General features: G+C 42.0%; 1 protein-coding gene across 2 annotated transcripts in view; it reads right to left on the bottom strand.

Moving 5' to 3' along the window:
- Positions 1–16,819, bottom strand: part of MYOM1 (myomesin 1) — a 105,564-nt gene that overhangs the window by 74,438 nt on the left and 14,307 nt on the right. For both annotated transcript variants that reach the window (XM_075062950.1, XM_075062951.1), the window contains exons 3-5: positions 11,935–12,072; positions 1,970–2,180; positions 1,215–1,372 (exon numbers count right to left, since the gene is read on the bottom strand). In XM_075062950.1, coding sequence (XP_074919051.1) covers positions 1,215–1,372; positions 1,970–2,180; positions 11,935–12,072 — 507 coding nt within the window. The remainder of the gene's footprint in view (positions 1–1,214; positions 1,373–1,969; positions 2,181–11,934; positions 12,073–16,819) is intronic.

Below are 16,819 nucleotides of genomic sequence, written 5' to 3'. Positions count from 1 at the left end.
TTTCATCTATGCCTCACACATCTGTAAGAGAACATTTTGGGACCTCGTAGGGCAAGTCTGCACTACGGGGTTAAGCTGACCTGAGTTATGCAACTCCAGATACATAAATAATGTAGCTGTAGTCGATGTACCTTAGGTCGACTTATTGCAGTGTCTACACCACAGTAGGTCAACGGGGAGAAACTCTTCTGTCAACTTACCTTATGCTTCTTGTTCCAGTGGAGCACTGGAGTCGACAGGAGAGCGATCGACAGTTGATTTAGCGGGTCTTCACTAAACCTGCTAAATCAACCCCTGGTGGATCGATCGCTGCAGCATTGATCCACGGTAAGTGGAGAAAAGCCCTTAGACTAAAACCTTGATCCAAAGCCCACTGAAGTGAAAGGAAAGATTCCCACTGGGTTTAATGGACTTTGCATCAGGCTCTAAATCTATCTATGGCATATAACTTAAATAATTATGATGTGACCTCCAGGAACATGCTTGCATCCTCGCGTGGAGAGAAACTAACTGAATCAGCAGCTAAGTAGCTGCTCTTAACCGCAGTAGCCATTAATGCTCCAGAGACAATAAAGACTCTCTGATGCCTCAAAGAAAAACATTCCCTTTGAGATGGCCTTGATAATGTATTTTATTTTATTTCCATTTTTTTCTTCTTGGTTTTCTTTTTTTTTTTTTTTGTTAGTTGGGACATTTTTATAAAAAACAGCAGCTTTGCACCTTAAAGACGATCTGCAAAGGATTTGTTTTTTAAATTGAGCTTGTTTGTAACCTTTATGTTTCTTTCTCTGAAAGGTGGTCTGAAAAGTGTTTTTAAAAAGGGAAGGGGGTCTGGGAGGATGGCCTCTGCTTGTTTTTTATCTTAGAAATATAAAAAATGTCAAATCTGGTCTTCCTTTGTTTTGTTGGAGGACTTCTGGAGAGTCTCAGAGTATGTTCATTATGAGTTCTCTCAGCTTAATTTAAAGTATGCTAAGTATTGAAATCAGTGGGCCCACTCATGGAGTAAGAAGCTACTCATTGTGAATAAGGGTGTGTGGCATTCTTTCCTGCTTCTCATGAACGCCTTTGCTTTTTCATCACTGCTTTGCATTGATCACATATCTACATTGCGCTTTCATCAGTGTCACACACATAGATTTCCTGAGAATTTACAAATTCAGAATGCATATTTGCAATCAAGAACAGTATTGCTGATGAAGATACAAGCCTACCATGTAAGACGGGGTTCTGGCCAGCCAGTCACAGTACAATGTAATTTGACATTCTGTTTCTCCCAGACAGTATGGGAACGAGGCTTGATAACAAACTCAGGAGCGTGTAAAAGTTTATCTTCATTCAGCTTTCTGTGAAATTCCTCAGTCTCTTCTAACTAGAACAGAAATATTTCATCATAAAACTCACCATTTACGTATACTACTGTTCCACACCCCAAAAAGTTTTAGGGCTTTTTCTACGGCAATATGCAGAATGCTATTTTTATTTTAAAATCCAGATTATACTTAATATATCCGTCTTACTTAGACAGACAGACAATATTCTTCAGCTTCCAGATGGTCTTCTAAAATTACTAGTGATGCCACCTCCAAGGCACACAGAAATCAGCCATCTGTGGGTGGGGCCAGATGCCAAGGGAGGCAGATCTGGTCTGTGGACAGAGCCAGGTCGCAGGGCTGGGGGATGCTGGTCTGTAGGCAGGGCCAGGGCTGAGGGGAACCTTAGTGAAAGGCTCAACTGTTGGAAAGTTGCATAAGAGTTGGAAGGATTTAGGGGCAGGACTAAGAGGCTGCTTCCCCATTGACTGTTGTCTGCCCCTGGCATGATGCAAGCATGCAGAGTGGGAGCTGGGTGCTGGCTAGACAGCCATGATATGCTCCATTGTGCCAGACGCTATACAAACAAAAGCAAAAAAAAAACAATCCCAGGCCCAAAGTTCTTACACTCCATGGATTCATTTGTGTCTTATTACCGTTTTCTTCAGTGCCAGACGTTCAGCTGACTCTCGTATTGCTACTTTCCTTGACTTCTTTTCATGCTGCTCTTCTGTAGAGGATGAAGTGGCCACTCTAGTTGCACTAATTCCTTCGCCTGTAGCAAAGAGGTTCCTTCTGGCAATGTATGCAGCACTTTCCTTAATTCTTTCTTGTTCTGTATCTGTAATCCCGCTGACATACACTTGACTGAAGGAATTAAAAAAGCACAATCACATCGGAAAGTGGTGAGAAAACATTTCATTTCTAACACTTCATTTTAGCTTGGCCCCCTCGATTGAATAACGGGCCTTAGACTCTTCAGAATGCATTTCTACTTTAAGGATCATTACCCAGGAAACAATTTCATATTATATTAATAACAGATACGCAGAACGGTACAGCTCAATGACTGAGTATATCATGCTATCTAAGGTCATTACCATTTTCAGAGCATTTCTCTATGACAAGTATGTCATGCAGGTTTTCATTTTAACACATTTCCTGTTGTGCTTTCACATTTCCATGGCTATAAAGAACAGTGTTAAGACATACCCATAGAGCTATCACAATAACACTTCAAATAGTGATTTGAAGCAGTGGCACTTATAACACCACCACAAACTGGAGATTACAGCAGCAGTATAACAAAGTTCTCACTTCTGATTTATATGAAAAAGAACAGTCTCAGGCACTACAAAAACCCCTCTGCAATCAAACGAGCACTTTATTCTTTAATGTTGGTAAAGTCATTTGTTCTTTAAAACATTTTTAAAAAGATTATTAGTTTTTCATAAACACTTTTATTCTCTTTTCAGCATCCTCCTCAGGCATTCAACAATGGAGGATACAATCAACATCAGTCTAGTAATATTGTCACATTCAGGTGTGCAATCCAGATGAATGAAGCATTGTGTCACCTCTTACCCTGTAACCCCAAGTACTTCACAATGCCTTGCCCCAGCTCACTTTCTGGGATGCCCATAGTCAACAACAAGCATGCACTCTGTCTGTGTACTGGGCAGCCCTGCTCCAATGCTTTTTGGATCCTGGCGCCTGCCTGCAATACCACAGATTTCCAACAGCTGTGGTTAACAACTGGTATGGTGACTCCACACTCTCTCCAGCCCTGAATTTTCCCAGAAATGTGAGTTCTGAAATATCCTGCCCTGTCCTGGAAAAATCAGAGGCATATTATGGTTTGTTGCCCCTCTAAGGAGGTAATATTCAACAGTTTGCTACTTTAATTGGAGTTATCAACCAGTTCAGTTTAAACATAGCACTGGATTGGTTTAGATTAAAAATAAAATGGGTTTATTAACAAAAGAAGATAGGATTTAAGTGAATTCGAGTATAAGAGTTAATCTTGCAAAGTTTGGTTCAAGGCATTGTTCAAGATGGCCTTTCTTTTCCACAGTGTACTAGCAAGATGGTGAATGCCCTTCTTCTCGATCAGGAACTCGCGCAGATGCCCAAAGGTGCTGGTGCCTTTGTCTTCTGAAGTCAAAGAGACAACTTGGGGTTCTCTGACCCTTTATTTTATAGTCCAGTGAATCTTTGAAGTGGATTCTTCTGAAGGTTACCCCTCAGATTAAAATTTATTTAAGCAGTGAAGAAGGTGACATGGAATCCAGTGACAAAGGAAGCTCCATACTCATTTTTTCCCCACTTGTGTTTGCTGAAATGCAAATTGTTGTATTCCCTGCCATCCCCTGCCCTTGCTGTCTTGATGACCCTGTTTACTACTTATATGTAAATTAAGGTAAACACACTTTCGTTTGTTTAGGATGGACCTTGTTAACAACTTTTTGCCTAGGCAGGGCTGGTTTTGAACAGGTAACACTGCTGAGGGGGAAATCATAACTTTACATATAAACAGGGCTGTCCCCACCCATATGCAAAGTATGCAGCTATGTAGGGCACCAGGAAATTTGGGGCTACGTGCTGCTCCAGCCCCTGCTCTGCCTCTTCCCCATGGTCCTCACCCCAGCTCTGCCCCAGCCTTGCCTCTTCCCACCCCTGCTCTGCCTCAGCCCTGCCCCCACTCCCCTGAGGACCACAACAGGGTCGGGTCTGCATGCCCCAGCAGTGGGAAGTGCAGCAACCCGGCCCAGCCACGCCACCGGTGAGTGCAGGGGTGATGGTTACTCCTGGCTCCCCAAGCCAGCCCCACCCCTGCCACAGAGGCCTGGGGCCCCACACACACCCCAACGGGGGGGCTGCGTAGGGCCCCAGAATACCTATGGACAGCCCTGCATATAATGTTGCTATATATATTTCACTATTATATTATTGATCATAGAGTTATTACTTTTCAAATATCGCCTCACAAGGCATATTTTGTACAAAGATTTAATAGAACAATGTGTAGGGTGTGAATACGGTGCTTTTGGTCACAAATATCACCATGTCAAATTCTGCCTTCAGATTCACATGTGGGAACAGTATTGCAGCCTTTTTGCTTTAGAACTGTCAGAACTTCAGAGCTGTTTCACTGTGCAGTGCAGGTTCCCTGATGTGAGGGGTGCATTACTGTGTTTCTGGTGAATGCAGCTACTGCACAACATTTGGTTTAGCAAAATAAATGGCTTTACTTTAAAATTGCTAAGTGCTTTACTGCAGATTCTGTAGTATCCATTAATTGTAGGTAAAACTGACAACTTTTTCAGTTTCACACTATATGTATCATTATATACTCATGACGCTAAGCAAAGGACCCAATCTGATGTTTGGATACACGGCTAGAGCTTCCTGTCACCTATTATAACTGAAAGAGATTGGGGGGAGAAATTCCTTTTTTTCTAAATTTGCTACTGTTGTGCATTGGACAGCACTTTTGTAACGTCATTTTCACTGATTCACCTGTATACTCTGTTACAGAATCAGTTGTCCCTGTTTATGTGGGCCTTCCACACAGCAACAGGTTAGAGGAAAACATTTTTTTTTTTTAATTTAAATGTGAACCAGTAACAACTGTCAGGGATAACCAGGGACAGAGAAGTAATTGAAACTACTTTTAACTCTCTCTTTTTTTAAAATGACTAGATTTCCAGTTGACAGTATCCATTTAACTATAAGACATCTAAAGAGGAATTCTGACTGAAACGACCAAGTTCAGGGAGTTTGGATCTGGGGAATTATTTGAGGCCACCTCTAAATAAAAACATAAGTAACTGCCCAAGCTGCCACCTTTACAGTTTGGTGTCAATGTCAATAAAGAGAAGCAATGCAACTCAGCATTGGAATGAACTGTTAAATTAACCACACATATAAAATCCTGAAAGTACTGAGGCAACTTATATGACAGCATTGACTGTCTCCTATCTTTCTCGTATATTCAAATTCTAAAGTCAGCTTTTGGTGTTTTGAGCTACTTTGGCAGATAGGACTTCCTGGGAAGTACCAGTAAAATGGCTTCTCTTCCTCAGTGTTGGCAACACCGTTCACGATCACCACATGAAACTACAGAAACAGTGATGGAGATTTCTAAAAATTGTTTTAAAAACTCATTTCTCAGGCCAGGTCTACACTACTAACTTACACTGATATAATTATGTTGTTCAGGATGTGAAAAATCCATGCCCCTGAGTAACACAATTATTCCAATCTAACCTTCAGTGCAGACAGTGCTGTGTCGATGGGTGGTCTTCTCCAGTCAACATAGCTACTGCCTCTCTCAGAGGTGGATTAACTACTCTGACAGGAGAAGCTCTCCCATCGCCACAGTAACGTCTTCCCTGAAGCAATGCAGCAGTGCAGCTGCACTAATGCAGATTTTTAAATGTAGATCTGCCCTAATTCAATTAACATAAATGTAGCTATCTAAATTCACTTTGGCTGAATCAATGACATTTTTATTTTAAAGGCAACCTGACCTTGTTTTCTTTTCATTACAAATGGTTAGCGCCCTACCAATTTCACGGCCATGAAAAATGTGTCATGGACAGTGAAATAAGCCCATCCCCATGAAATATGATCTCCCCTTGCTGGTGGGAGTGCCCCAGCCAGGGGGCTTCTAGCTGCAAGTCCCTGCTGGGCTGGGGAGGGAGAGGACTTATCCCTCCCTTGCATGGCAGCTGGGGGGTGTGGAGATTAGACCTATGTCCAAGGGCCTCCCCCTGCTGCAAGCAGCTCCCTGCCCACCACTGGAGGTTCCTGCAGTTGGAAGAGATTGGTGGAGGAGGGTCCGATCTCCCCCTGCTGCTTGGAGTGCCTCAGCCAGGGGGCTTCTAACTGCTTGTCTCTGCTGGGCTGGGGAGGGACAGAACTTGTCCTTCCCTTGCATGACAGCTCTGGGAGGGGCAAGATCAGACCAATTTCCGGGTACCTTTTGGGTTGGGATGCCCATGGTTACAACATTATGAAATTTCAGATGTAAACTGATGAAAATGTGAAATTGACCAATTTTAAAACCCTACGGCCATGAAAGTGATCAAAATGGATCATGAATTTGGTAGCATTTGATACCACAACATTAATGGAACTTGGATTTGATCCTTAAGCTGCTAAGCAGCTTCTGTGAGATAATAAGCATCCCCAGCTCCAAAGAGGGGCTTAGCACCTTGCAGGAGTGGCCCTCAAGTGTGTAGATCTACAGCTTATAAATAATTTAATTTTAAAACAAAAGAGAAACTAATTTCTTCCTTTCCTTATCTGCCAAGGCCAAAGATCAGGATTCAGTGTTCCCTGAAAGGGTGAATCACAGCAAAAACAACAGAGCATTTAGGGCCTGATTCCGCATTCCTTATAAAGTCAAAACTCTCACTGACATAAGTGGGAACTTTACCTGGGTATAGACTGCAGGTTCAAGCCTAAAATTATATATTTAAAATACTTTCTTCAGGAAAACAGTTCTCGGTGTATGGCACCCACAAGTTTACAGCTTACATGTGTTGTTGGCTGCAGAGTTCCAGTCTATGAGCCAGATTCTGTGTTCAATTAACTTTAGTGGAAATATTCTCATTGGCTTCAGTGGTAGTTGAATTGAGCACTCAGTGCTTGATATGCTAGAACAGCAACATGTTTTCCCTAATTTTATCCTCCATGGACCAAATTCTGCATTGACTTATATCCTGCAATCCCACAGAAGCTGATGCTGACTCTGTGTGTGTAAGAACAAATAATAATGAGTTGAGCAAGAGGAAGACCAAGGACAGGGTAGGCCCACTGCTCAGTGAGGAGGGAGAAACAGTAACAGGAAACTTGGAAATGGCAGAGATGCTTAATGACTTCTTTGTTTCGGTCTTCACTGAGAAGTCTGAAGGAATGTCTAACATACTGAATGCTTATGGGAAGGGGGTAGGTTTAGAAGATAAAATAAAAAAAGAGCAAGTTAAAAATCACTTAGAAAAGTTAGATGCCTGCAAGTCACCAGGGCCTGATGAAATGCATCCTAGAATACTCAAGGAGTTAATAGAGGAGGTATCTGAGCCTCTAGCTATTATCTTTGGAAAGTCATGGGAGACGGGAGAGATTCCAGAAGACTGGAAAAGGGCAAATATAGTGCCCATCTATAAAAAGGGAAATAAAAACAACCCAGGAAACTACAGACCAGTTAGTTTAACTTCTGTGCCAGGGAAGATAATGGAGCAAGTAATTAAAGAAATCATCTGCAAACACTTGGAAGGTGGTAAGGTGATAGGGAATAGCCAGCATGGATTTGTAAAGAACAAATCGTGTCAGACCAATCTGATAGCTTTCTTTGATAGGATAACGAGTCTTGTGGATAAGGGAGAAGCGGTGGATGTGGTATACCTAGACTTTAGTAAGGCATTTGATACGGTCTCGCATGATATCCTTATCGATAAACTAGGCAAATACAATTTAGATGGGGCTACTATCAGGTGGGTGCATAACTGGCTGGATAACCGTACTCAGAGAGTAGTTATTAATGGCTCCCAATCCTGCTGGAAAGGTATAACAAGTGGGGTTCCGCAGGGGTCTGTTTTGGGACCGGCTCTGTTCAATATCTTCATCAACGACTTAGATGTTGGCATAGAAAGTACGCTTATTAAGTTTGCGGACGATACCAAACTGGGAGGGATTGCAACTGCTTTGGAGGACAGGGTCAAAATTCAAAATGATCTGGACAAATTGGAGAAATGGTCTGAGGTAAACCGGATGAAGTTCAATAAAGACAAATGCAAAGTGCTCCACTTAGGAAGGAACAATCAGTTTCACACATACAGAATGGGAAGAGACTGTCTAGGAAGGAGTATGGCAGAAAGAGATCTAGGGGTCATAGTGGACCACAAGCTAAATATGAGTCAACAGTGTGATACTGTTGCAAAAAAAGCAAACGTGATTCTGGGATGCATTAACAGGTGTGTTGTAAACAAGACACGAGAAGTCATTCTTCCGCTCTACTCTGCGCTGGTTAGGCCTCAACTGGAGTATTGTGTCCAGTTCTGGGCACCGCATTTCAAGAAAGATGTGGAGAAATTGGAGAGGGTCCAGAGAAGAGCAACAAGAATGATTAAAGGTCTTGAGAACATGACCTATGAAGGAAGGCTGAAAGAATTGGGTTTATTTAGTTTGGAAAAGAGAAGACTGAGAGGGGACATGATAGCAGTTTTCAGGTATCTAAAAGGGTGTCATCAGGAGGAGGGAGAAAACTTGTTCACCTTAGCCTCTAATGATAGAACAAGAAGCAATGGGCTTAAACTGCAGCAAGGGAGATTTAGGTTGGACATTAGGAAAAAGTTCCTAACTGTCAGGGTAGTTAAACACTGGAATAAATTGCCTAGGGAGGTTGTGGAATCTCCATCTCTGGAGATATTTAAGAGTAGGTTAGATAAATGTCTATCAGGGATGGTCTAGACAGTATTTGGTCCTGCCATGAGGGCAGGGGACTGGACTCGATAATCTCTCGAGGTCCCTTCCAGTCCTAGAGTCTATGAGTCTATGAGTCTTTGTATTCCATGTGAGTGAATTTTTACAGCAGAATTTGAAACCCCTGAAAACAGAGGGAACAGTGGAAACATTGTTGAAACAGTACACAACCAATATAATAGCACTGTAGAATGGCTAGAATGCTGACCTTTTTAAGTACCTACTCCTTGTACAAACTATCTGTGCATGGGAAACTGTGGATTGGTTTCACAGGAGAATTTAGGTCTGATTTATAACCTGCACATGGTTCAATGAGTCTGAGCTATTACCCTTCAATAAGAATAAATACTTGATGCTATTGCAACATAGCACTTCCACAATCCTGGCACACAAACATCAATATGATGCCAACAAATTCACAAAAACAAAAACACGTGATAAAATGCCTACTTGGACACTTAATGACCATCATGTGCCTTTTAAAACTCTTAAACTAATTCAAAATCACAGTGCTGGCCAACAAAATGGCCCCAAAGCATTCATAACATTCTGAGTTGCCATGTGCAGGAAACAGGGTCAACAACAGGTAGTAGTATAAGGCATAATAATTGTACTGATGATAATATTTTGGAATTCTATAGCATCTTTTATTTTAGGATTTCCAGGTGCTGTGCAGACAGAAATGAATTAAGCTTCAGAACTCCTTTCTGAGTTAGGAACCATTATACTAATTTTACAAACAAGTAAAATGAATTACAGAGTGGTCATGACATGCCCCAAATCACATAACCCAGTAGTAAAGCAACGCAAAGTAAAGCAAATCAGGAGTAATGTCATCCAGTTGCCGGACAACACTTCCTTCCAAAAGGAGGAATAAATCCTGTATTTGTAAAGGTGAGGCACACCTAAATGGAGACATGTTTGTCTTGGAGAGATGGGGAAGCAGCTAATGGAACATGCCAAAAGGCAACACTCTTTAAAACAGCCCAGTTAGCTGAGCACAGGTTTACACTACTACTGAAGTCGATCGAACTTGCATCGCTCAGGGGTATGAAAAAGACATCCCCTCAGTGGCGCTAGTTACAGCAACTTAAGCGCTGTCCCCATCGGCGCTATGTTGGCAGGAGAGTGTCTCCCGCCTACATAACTTCCATCTCTTGTAGAGGTGGAATAATTATGCCAATGGAGGAGCACTCTCCCAGCAGCTTCGAGTGGCTTCACCAGACATGCTACAGCAGTGCAACTTCTAGTGTAGACCTGCCCTAAATCACATAGTGCCATAAATTGTAAGTAGCCTTAAAGGAGATTTATTGCAAATTGTGCATGAAATTTTAAATTTATCTATTTCCATCATGAGAGACATACTTAAAACTCCAAAATAGTGCTTTGTAGGGGGCATATATCTTTGTATCTTAGTTGAATTAAAAAGCAGTGAATCTCTGGCCGGGAGGAGTAGGAAAAGTAAAAGAAAAATGGCTCTTGGATTTAGAGATAATGAGAGGGAATAGAACAAGAAAGAAAACCTCTGGGCTAGAGATGCCTTATCTCAAAAACAGGGTATTAAAAAGGCAAAAGCAAATGTGTCCCACTAATGAGATGAAAATCTGAATTCCACACAAAAGCATGAGGTTACAAACACAGTAGAAGTACTACAATTTACAAGTGTAAATTCAGCTGTAGCCCATGATACCACTGAATTCCACACCTTCTCCCATCCGGGAACACTTTTCACATAGCAACCACTCCACATCTGACCTCTCAATCCTCATCCTGAAAGGAAACGTGCAGAACACCTTCAACAGATGAGCCTGGGAACTTAAATTCATAATTCCACTGGACAATAACAGAGATTTAACAACGACATTGGTTTTATGGCCCTTTGCAACAACTTACAACATATGCTGCTGTCCACTGACCCTCCATTGTCCTACAATTATACAAGTATGAATTATTTCATTTTATGTGGCCTCCTACAATATTTGTGAACCCTTTATGATTAATCTGTCCGACCTTGTATTTAGCTTGGACACTCTAGTTTCCTTCTCCAGACCTGAAGAAGAGCTTGTGAAATTCAAAAGCTTGTCCCTTCCACCAACAGAAGTTCGTCCAATAAAAGATATTACTTCATCTACCTTGTCTCTCACACTTCATAAATGTCTTGTGAAAAGCACAGCTTTGCAGGAGACATAAAAGCTAAACAGAGGTGTGTATTTGACAACAAATGGGCTTTTCTCCTGATCTCCAATCACAAGTTAGTTTTCCATGATCTGTCCTGGTATGAATAAACCTGAACAAATGACTATGCCTGGACAGTCATTATCTCATAATAAATCATTACACCATATCCCAGGAAAGTCTCCATGTTTGCCTTGGTTTTGGCTACTATGTAAAGTTCACATTCAGATTTACTTAGGACATTGCTGCAGCAGAAATTTATCACATCAATAGCAGATATGATATAAATACCACCAGTACCTGGGAGAATTAGAGTTGATTATGTTGAACTTAAGATCTTAATTAGTTTTATCATTAAAATTTTTTTCCTCTACCAGGGCAAAACATGACCAAGTTTTTTCAATTTTGCCATATTTAACACTGACTTGATCAGAAACACTTAAATTACAGAGAAAATCTTTAAACTAGAAAAGCCAACAAAATTGTGTGTACAAACTTGTTTCTCAGATTTCGAGGAACATGAGCCTTCAAATTCACCACAGATTCACAGATGTGAAAAGCCAGAAAAGCCATTATGATGATCTAATCTGACCTATTGCATAGAATTTTACTCAGTAATTCCTTCATCAAGCCCAGTTTTCATGGCTAAATGTCCATAACTCTCTTTCCTTCTCATAGGAAATAAGGTGTGCACAGTCCAGATAACAAGGGCACAAAACTAAATCAGAATACCTGAGTTTCCTTCCTGGCTTTGTCATTGACACATTCAGTGACTGGGGACAAGACACTTAACTTCTGTGTATTTCCTATATGTAAAGTAGAGAAAACTAACCCATCTCTTTTAAAGCATTTTGATGTTGATAGATAAAAAAAGAGATGGATTATTAATTATTATCTGAAGGAATATTATATAAATTAACAAGGACACCAAGAAAAAGGGAAAGGAAAACAAACATACCGTCCTGTGAACACTGGTACTACATAGTCAATGGCTTTATTTTCTTTCTCCTCAGAGAATAAACTCTGTTTTGCTCTCTTTGCTTTGGGACTCAACTTATAGGATCGATCTTCTATCATTATATTGGAATCTTTTAGTCTGAAATAAAAACCACATTATTAGACTCACAAAGAAAATTGGGAAGCTGTTGAAAAAAACATTAAGAAAACTAGAAGAAATACTAGGCATTTTATAATAATTTAAGCTCTCATAAGCTTTCTTAGCAAACAGTTATGATGTTTCAGTTACCAAGTTTTCAAAATGCATTTTATCTTACTGTTCATTAAAAGGTGCCAAAGTGATGGGCCTTGAAATTAAATCCCTCTATGTACAGAGAATGTCCAGCATACCTAGTGGCAATGCACATTTCACCACTCCTGTGAGCTGGGCCTTCTAGAGTTTCTATACCCCTGTCCATGGCTAGTCTGCAGAGCCTGTCAATCAAGACAAGCGGGTTCCAATTCATGTAAATTGTAATAAGATTTTTTGTGATGTGGATACCTATCTACTAGACCCTAGATTAAGACTACCTCACCTACTACCAAGGGCCATTGAACATCTAACAAATCCTGAAGAATTCTAATCCTCTGGACTTGATTTAAACCAGTGAACTATAGGTGAAAAGCTCTGTATTCTGAAACCAGCCATGAAGTTATCTAGTTCCTCTAGCTGGAATAATTTTTGATAAGCAAAACACTTCAGCGTGCTAATGTTTTTTAAACTATATGTATGCAAACTATATGGCAACATGAATTTCAGTGACTGATGAGACCCTGTACTACTACTGTACCATGCTACCCCACAACCAAATAAAGAAATAAAGTAAGCACAATGAATTAATATGTCATTTAATGAAGGAAAAGTAGAGAAGGGGAGAAACAGAGGAAAAGGGAATGCCACAATTGCCAAATCCATAGATTCCCCTCAACCTTGGACAAGTTTCTGAATACAGTCAGAATACATTTAAGGCATGGGTAGTCGTACTGTATTTTGGTTTATTTTTAAAAGTGTCATAATTTAGTTTAAAAATGGAATACCAAATGCCTTCCTCTTTCCAAAAGCATAGGTCCTCCTTACTGATATTTTCAGTATTACGCAATACAATGAGCATTGAACTTATTATTAGCCATTTTTTCCTCATATTCATAATATGCTCCAAATATATAAGTGCCAAATAAGCATCAGCCTTTTCTAAATCCTTGGCTTGTCTACCCACTTGCAAATAGAACATGCCACAAGAAATCCAAGGATATCCGGTTTTCAGACTGTATGTCGACAAGATCCATGTTAACATCAGCTGTAAATGGCAGCCTGAAAGGATTTGACCTTAGTTATCAGCCACATCTTAAGTCCAGGTATTTGGTATTGGAACCTTTGGATGAAAATGCAAGATGATCTCCAAATCTATACTGTTAGTGCTAATACATGAAATATTCAGGCATCTATGGGTTTGTGTAGTCTGTAGGCTGAAGCCTGAGTCTAGAAGGTAACATCCTTTAGTCAGGGCTGGTGCAATCATTTAGGGGACCTAGGCGGTCGCCTAGGGTGCTGGGATTTGGGGGGAGCCATTTTCTTCGGCAGCGACCGCAGCGGCCGGATCTTCGGTTGCCCCAGTTGCTGCTGGCATTTAGGTGGAGGGAGATGGGGCAGGGGAGCACTGGGAGGGCCGCCTGCAGCAAGGAAGGGAGGAGCGGCACGCAGAGGAACTCCCCACCCCAGCTAACCCCTGCCCCACCTACTCCCCAAGCACTCCATGGCTGCTTCACTTCTCCCGCCTCCCAGGCTCGCGGTACCTAAGCTGATTGGTGCCGCAAGCCTGGGAGGCAGGAGAAGTGAAGCAGCCACGGCGTGCTCAGGGTGGTCTTGCACGGAGCAGGGGTGAGCTGAGGCGGCGGGGTGCCTCAGGGCGGAGGGTGGGGAGCTGCTGCGGGGGGCGCACCTTAGGGCGGAGTGGGGGAGCTGCCGCGGGGGGGGGGGTCACCTCAGGACGGAGGCGTGGGGAGAGGGCGCAAGGTGGAAGTTTTGCCTAGGGCACGAAACATCCTTGCACCAGCCCTGATGCCAGTACCATAATTTGTATTCCAAGAAGGAACTTCCTGATATTCCAAAATATGTGCTAAATCCCACCCTCACTTGCAAAAGTCCTGAAGAGAGAAAAAATTTAAGGGCTCCCACAAACATGGAACAAGCAGCATTGTTCCAGGTTTCGTTGTCAGGCAGAATCTCTCCATAGTGCTCAAGGAAGTGCAAGCAGAGATGTACATCTTCAGGGCAAAGACTAGCATGTCCGCTGCTACAAACTGCACACATTGACCAACAAATGGTGGTCATGTCAATTGTTTCTGCTTGGAGTTCTAGCAAATGGTATCTCACAATACATTGCTCCTGGCCACTCTGTGAAATCTTAGAAAGGATGATACCTATATGATAAACTATGAATTACACCTCATATCTACAGTTGTGTCTAAATGGATAGATATATACCACACAAAAATCTATTAAAAGAACATTATTAAGGTTGCAAAGGCAAGCACTCAAAAGTTAGAAAATGCCAGAATTAAGATTGTCGCTCTGAAACATTAATTTGCTCCCTTGCATGTCTCTATTATAAGACAGTCTTTAATTACATAATCACATGTTTGGGCAACCTGAATAATAGGCAGTACTATGAGCTCTGCCTATAATGTAGCAGATATCCATAGGCGAAATAGGACTGGCTGCATCTTTGACCATTGCATTTATACTCCATTCACTACTGCACTATGTCTGGACTTCTCCTAATGTTTCTCCCATATTCATACACACAAAACGGATTTATTGGATGAAATCACCCTCTGCAGCAGAAAAGCCCAAAGAACAGAGCTAAGAGTGGGGAGAAAAATTCCGTTCATAGAATTTTCCCAATACCACTCAGATCAGAGACTTTGAGAGGATGGTTTCTGCTCCACTAGCCCCCATGCCCTGTGGCAGTATGGCTCCTTCAGGAGCTGTAGTGGCATTGGCTGGATTTGTTTGCACTGCTCAGCAGCAGCCACAGAGCAAATCCATTAGAAACTCCAAGCTTTATAACCTTCTGCACCAAAATCCAGGCATAAACAGAGAGTATGACCAACAATCTAGACAAAGCAACACAGAGCATGAGAGAGAGTGAAACAAGATATGCAGTAGTATAATGTTAGATAATGTACTCATCTTTAGGATTTGTGGATGATATAATATAAGCATTGCAGCCAACCACAAATGCTCTGTGACAAGTCATCAAACAAGTGGTAAAAATATTACATCAAACCCAAAGCATGTTAGTTACTGTTCATAAATGAGCTCTACTCAAAAGGAAAACTAAGTTTTTTACCCACCAAAAAGTCTTATTCATGTATTATTTAAAAATGGTACAAAATTATCCTCTTGAATTTGAACCCCTTCAAATTTCCTAGGGTTCAGATTTGAAAACCTGAACCTGAACCTGCCTTTTGATTCCTGGTTGTTTCCAAATCTAGAGAGACCAATTTTGAATTCTCATTTAGATTTAACTGAAACATAAGGGAACATCTGTTTACTTTAGATGTCAGGCCCAAAGTGATGGAAATCTAAGTTCACGCAATTTTTCAGCACCATTAAATCCAACTCAGGCCTTTTCCACCCTTGATTCTTCCTGAAGCACAAACCCAGAACAGTAGTCTGATGGAGAGTTGGCCCAACATTGGCCTCTAAGGGATTAATAGAGCCCTAGGAAGGCTTTGCAGGAGGCAGCCAGTTAGAGAGGGGCTGAAAGGAACAGCCATTCAGGGCCTGGTAGACTCATATAAGAAGAGCTGCAGGGCTAGGGCCGTCACTTACTCCCTGGAGCTTAAGGAGGGAGGACTGGGTGTCTGGCAGGCAGAAAGAAGCTAGCACTCTGGACAGAGCAGTGCTGCTAGCAGGGACTGGGGGAGCTAGAGAGAGCTCCTGGCTGGCTGCTGGGATTTGCAGGCTGAGTCCCTGAGGTAAGGGCAAAGAGGGTGCTGGAGTCACAGGGAAGTGGCCAGACCAGTGGCTGCAGTTGCCACTGGGGAAATGGTGGGATGGTTGGACTGCAGCACTTACCCTTGGAATGGGGGAGCACACATTGTGACATGGCCGGAGTGCTGTGTCATGAAGAGGATATCGCAGTCTTTGGAGTGATGTGGGTCCAGGAGCAGGTGACAGCAGGCAATGCACCATCTGGAGAGGGCATACTAGCCTGCAGAGCTAATCCCCAAGATGGACAGCAGGAGGCACCGGCATGGTGAGTGGACCCCTGTCACACCTAACCTAAACCTAACCTTGATTCAGAACTGAACCTCACTTCCTTGGCTCATATCTAGTTCTAGTCAATTCTTTTCTCAAACCAGACTGTGTACCAGACTAGAAGTCAGACTCTATACCCACACAAGGAATTTGGGAGGGGGAGCATAAAGAACCCCCTCACTTCCCTGTGCAGGTTATTCACATCACATGTCACAATGCTGTTGGGAGAACAAGCACCAAGGGGCTGCTACTCCTCTTCCCATAAAGTGGGTGGGGATGGCCCTTGGTGGAGCCTTGGTGTGGAAGGGAAAGTAAAGTAACACAAATATAGATATAAAAAGGCTCACAGAAGGCTTTAGAGCTATAGCAAAAATACAGGGCCCATTAATCTATGGCTCAAAGCACTTTGCCAAATGGAGTACAGTGATTGTCAGATAGGCAGAAAAGAAAACAACATATGAAGAATGAATACAATCAAATTATATTTAAAAGGGGTAAAAATTACCTGTATTTGAGACTACCACTGTCCTTCCCTTTGCTTTACTTGTGATTTCTTTTTCCAAGCATCTTTGTCTTCCCT

The sequence above is a fragment of the Chelonoidis abingdonii genome, chromosome 2 (genome assembly GCF_003597395.2).
Source record: "Chelonoidis abingdonii isolate Lonesome George chromosome 2, CheloAbing_2.0, whole genome shotgun sequence".
In the NCBI taxonomy this organism is placed as follows: domain Eukaryota; kingdom Metazoa; phylum Chordata; order Testudines; family Testudinidae; genus Chelonoidis; species Chelonoidis abingdonii.
Note: the sequence above shows the minus strand (reverse complement) of the source record. Positions and strands in the feature narration are given on the sequence as shown.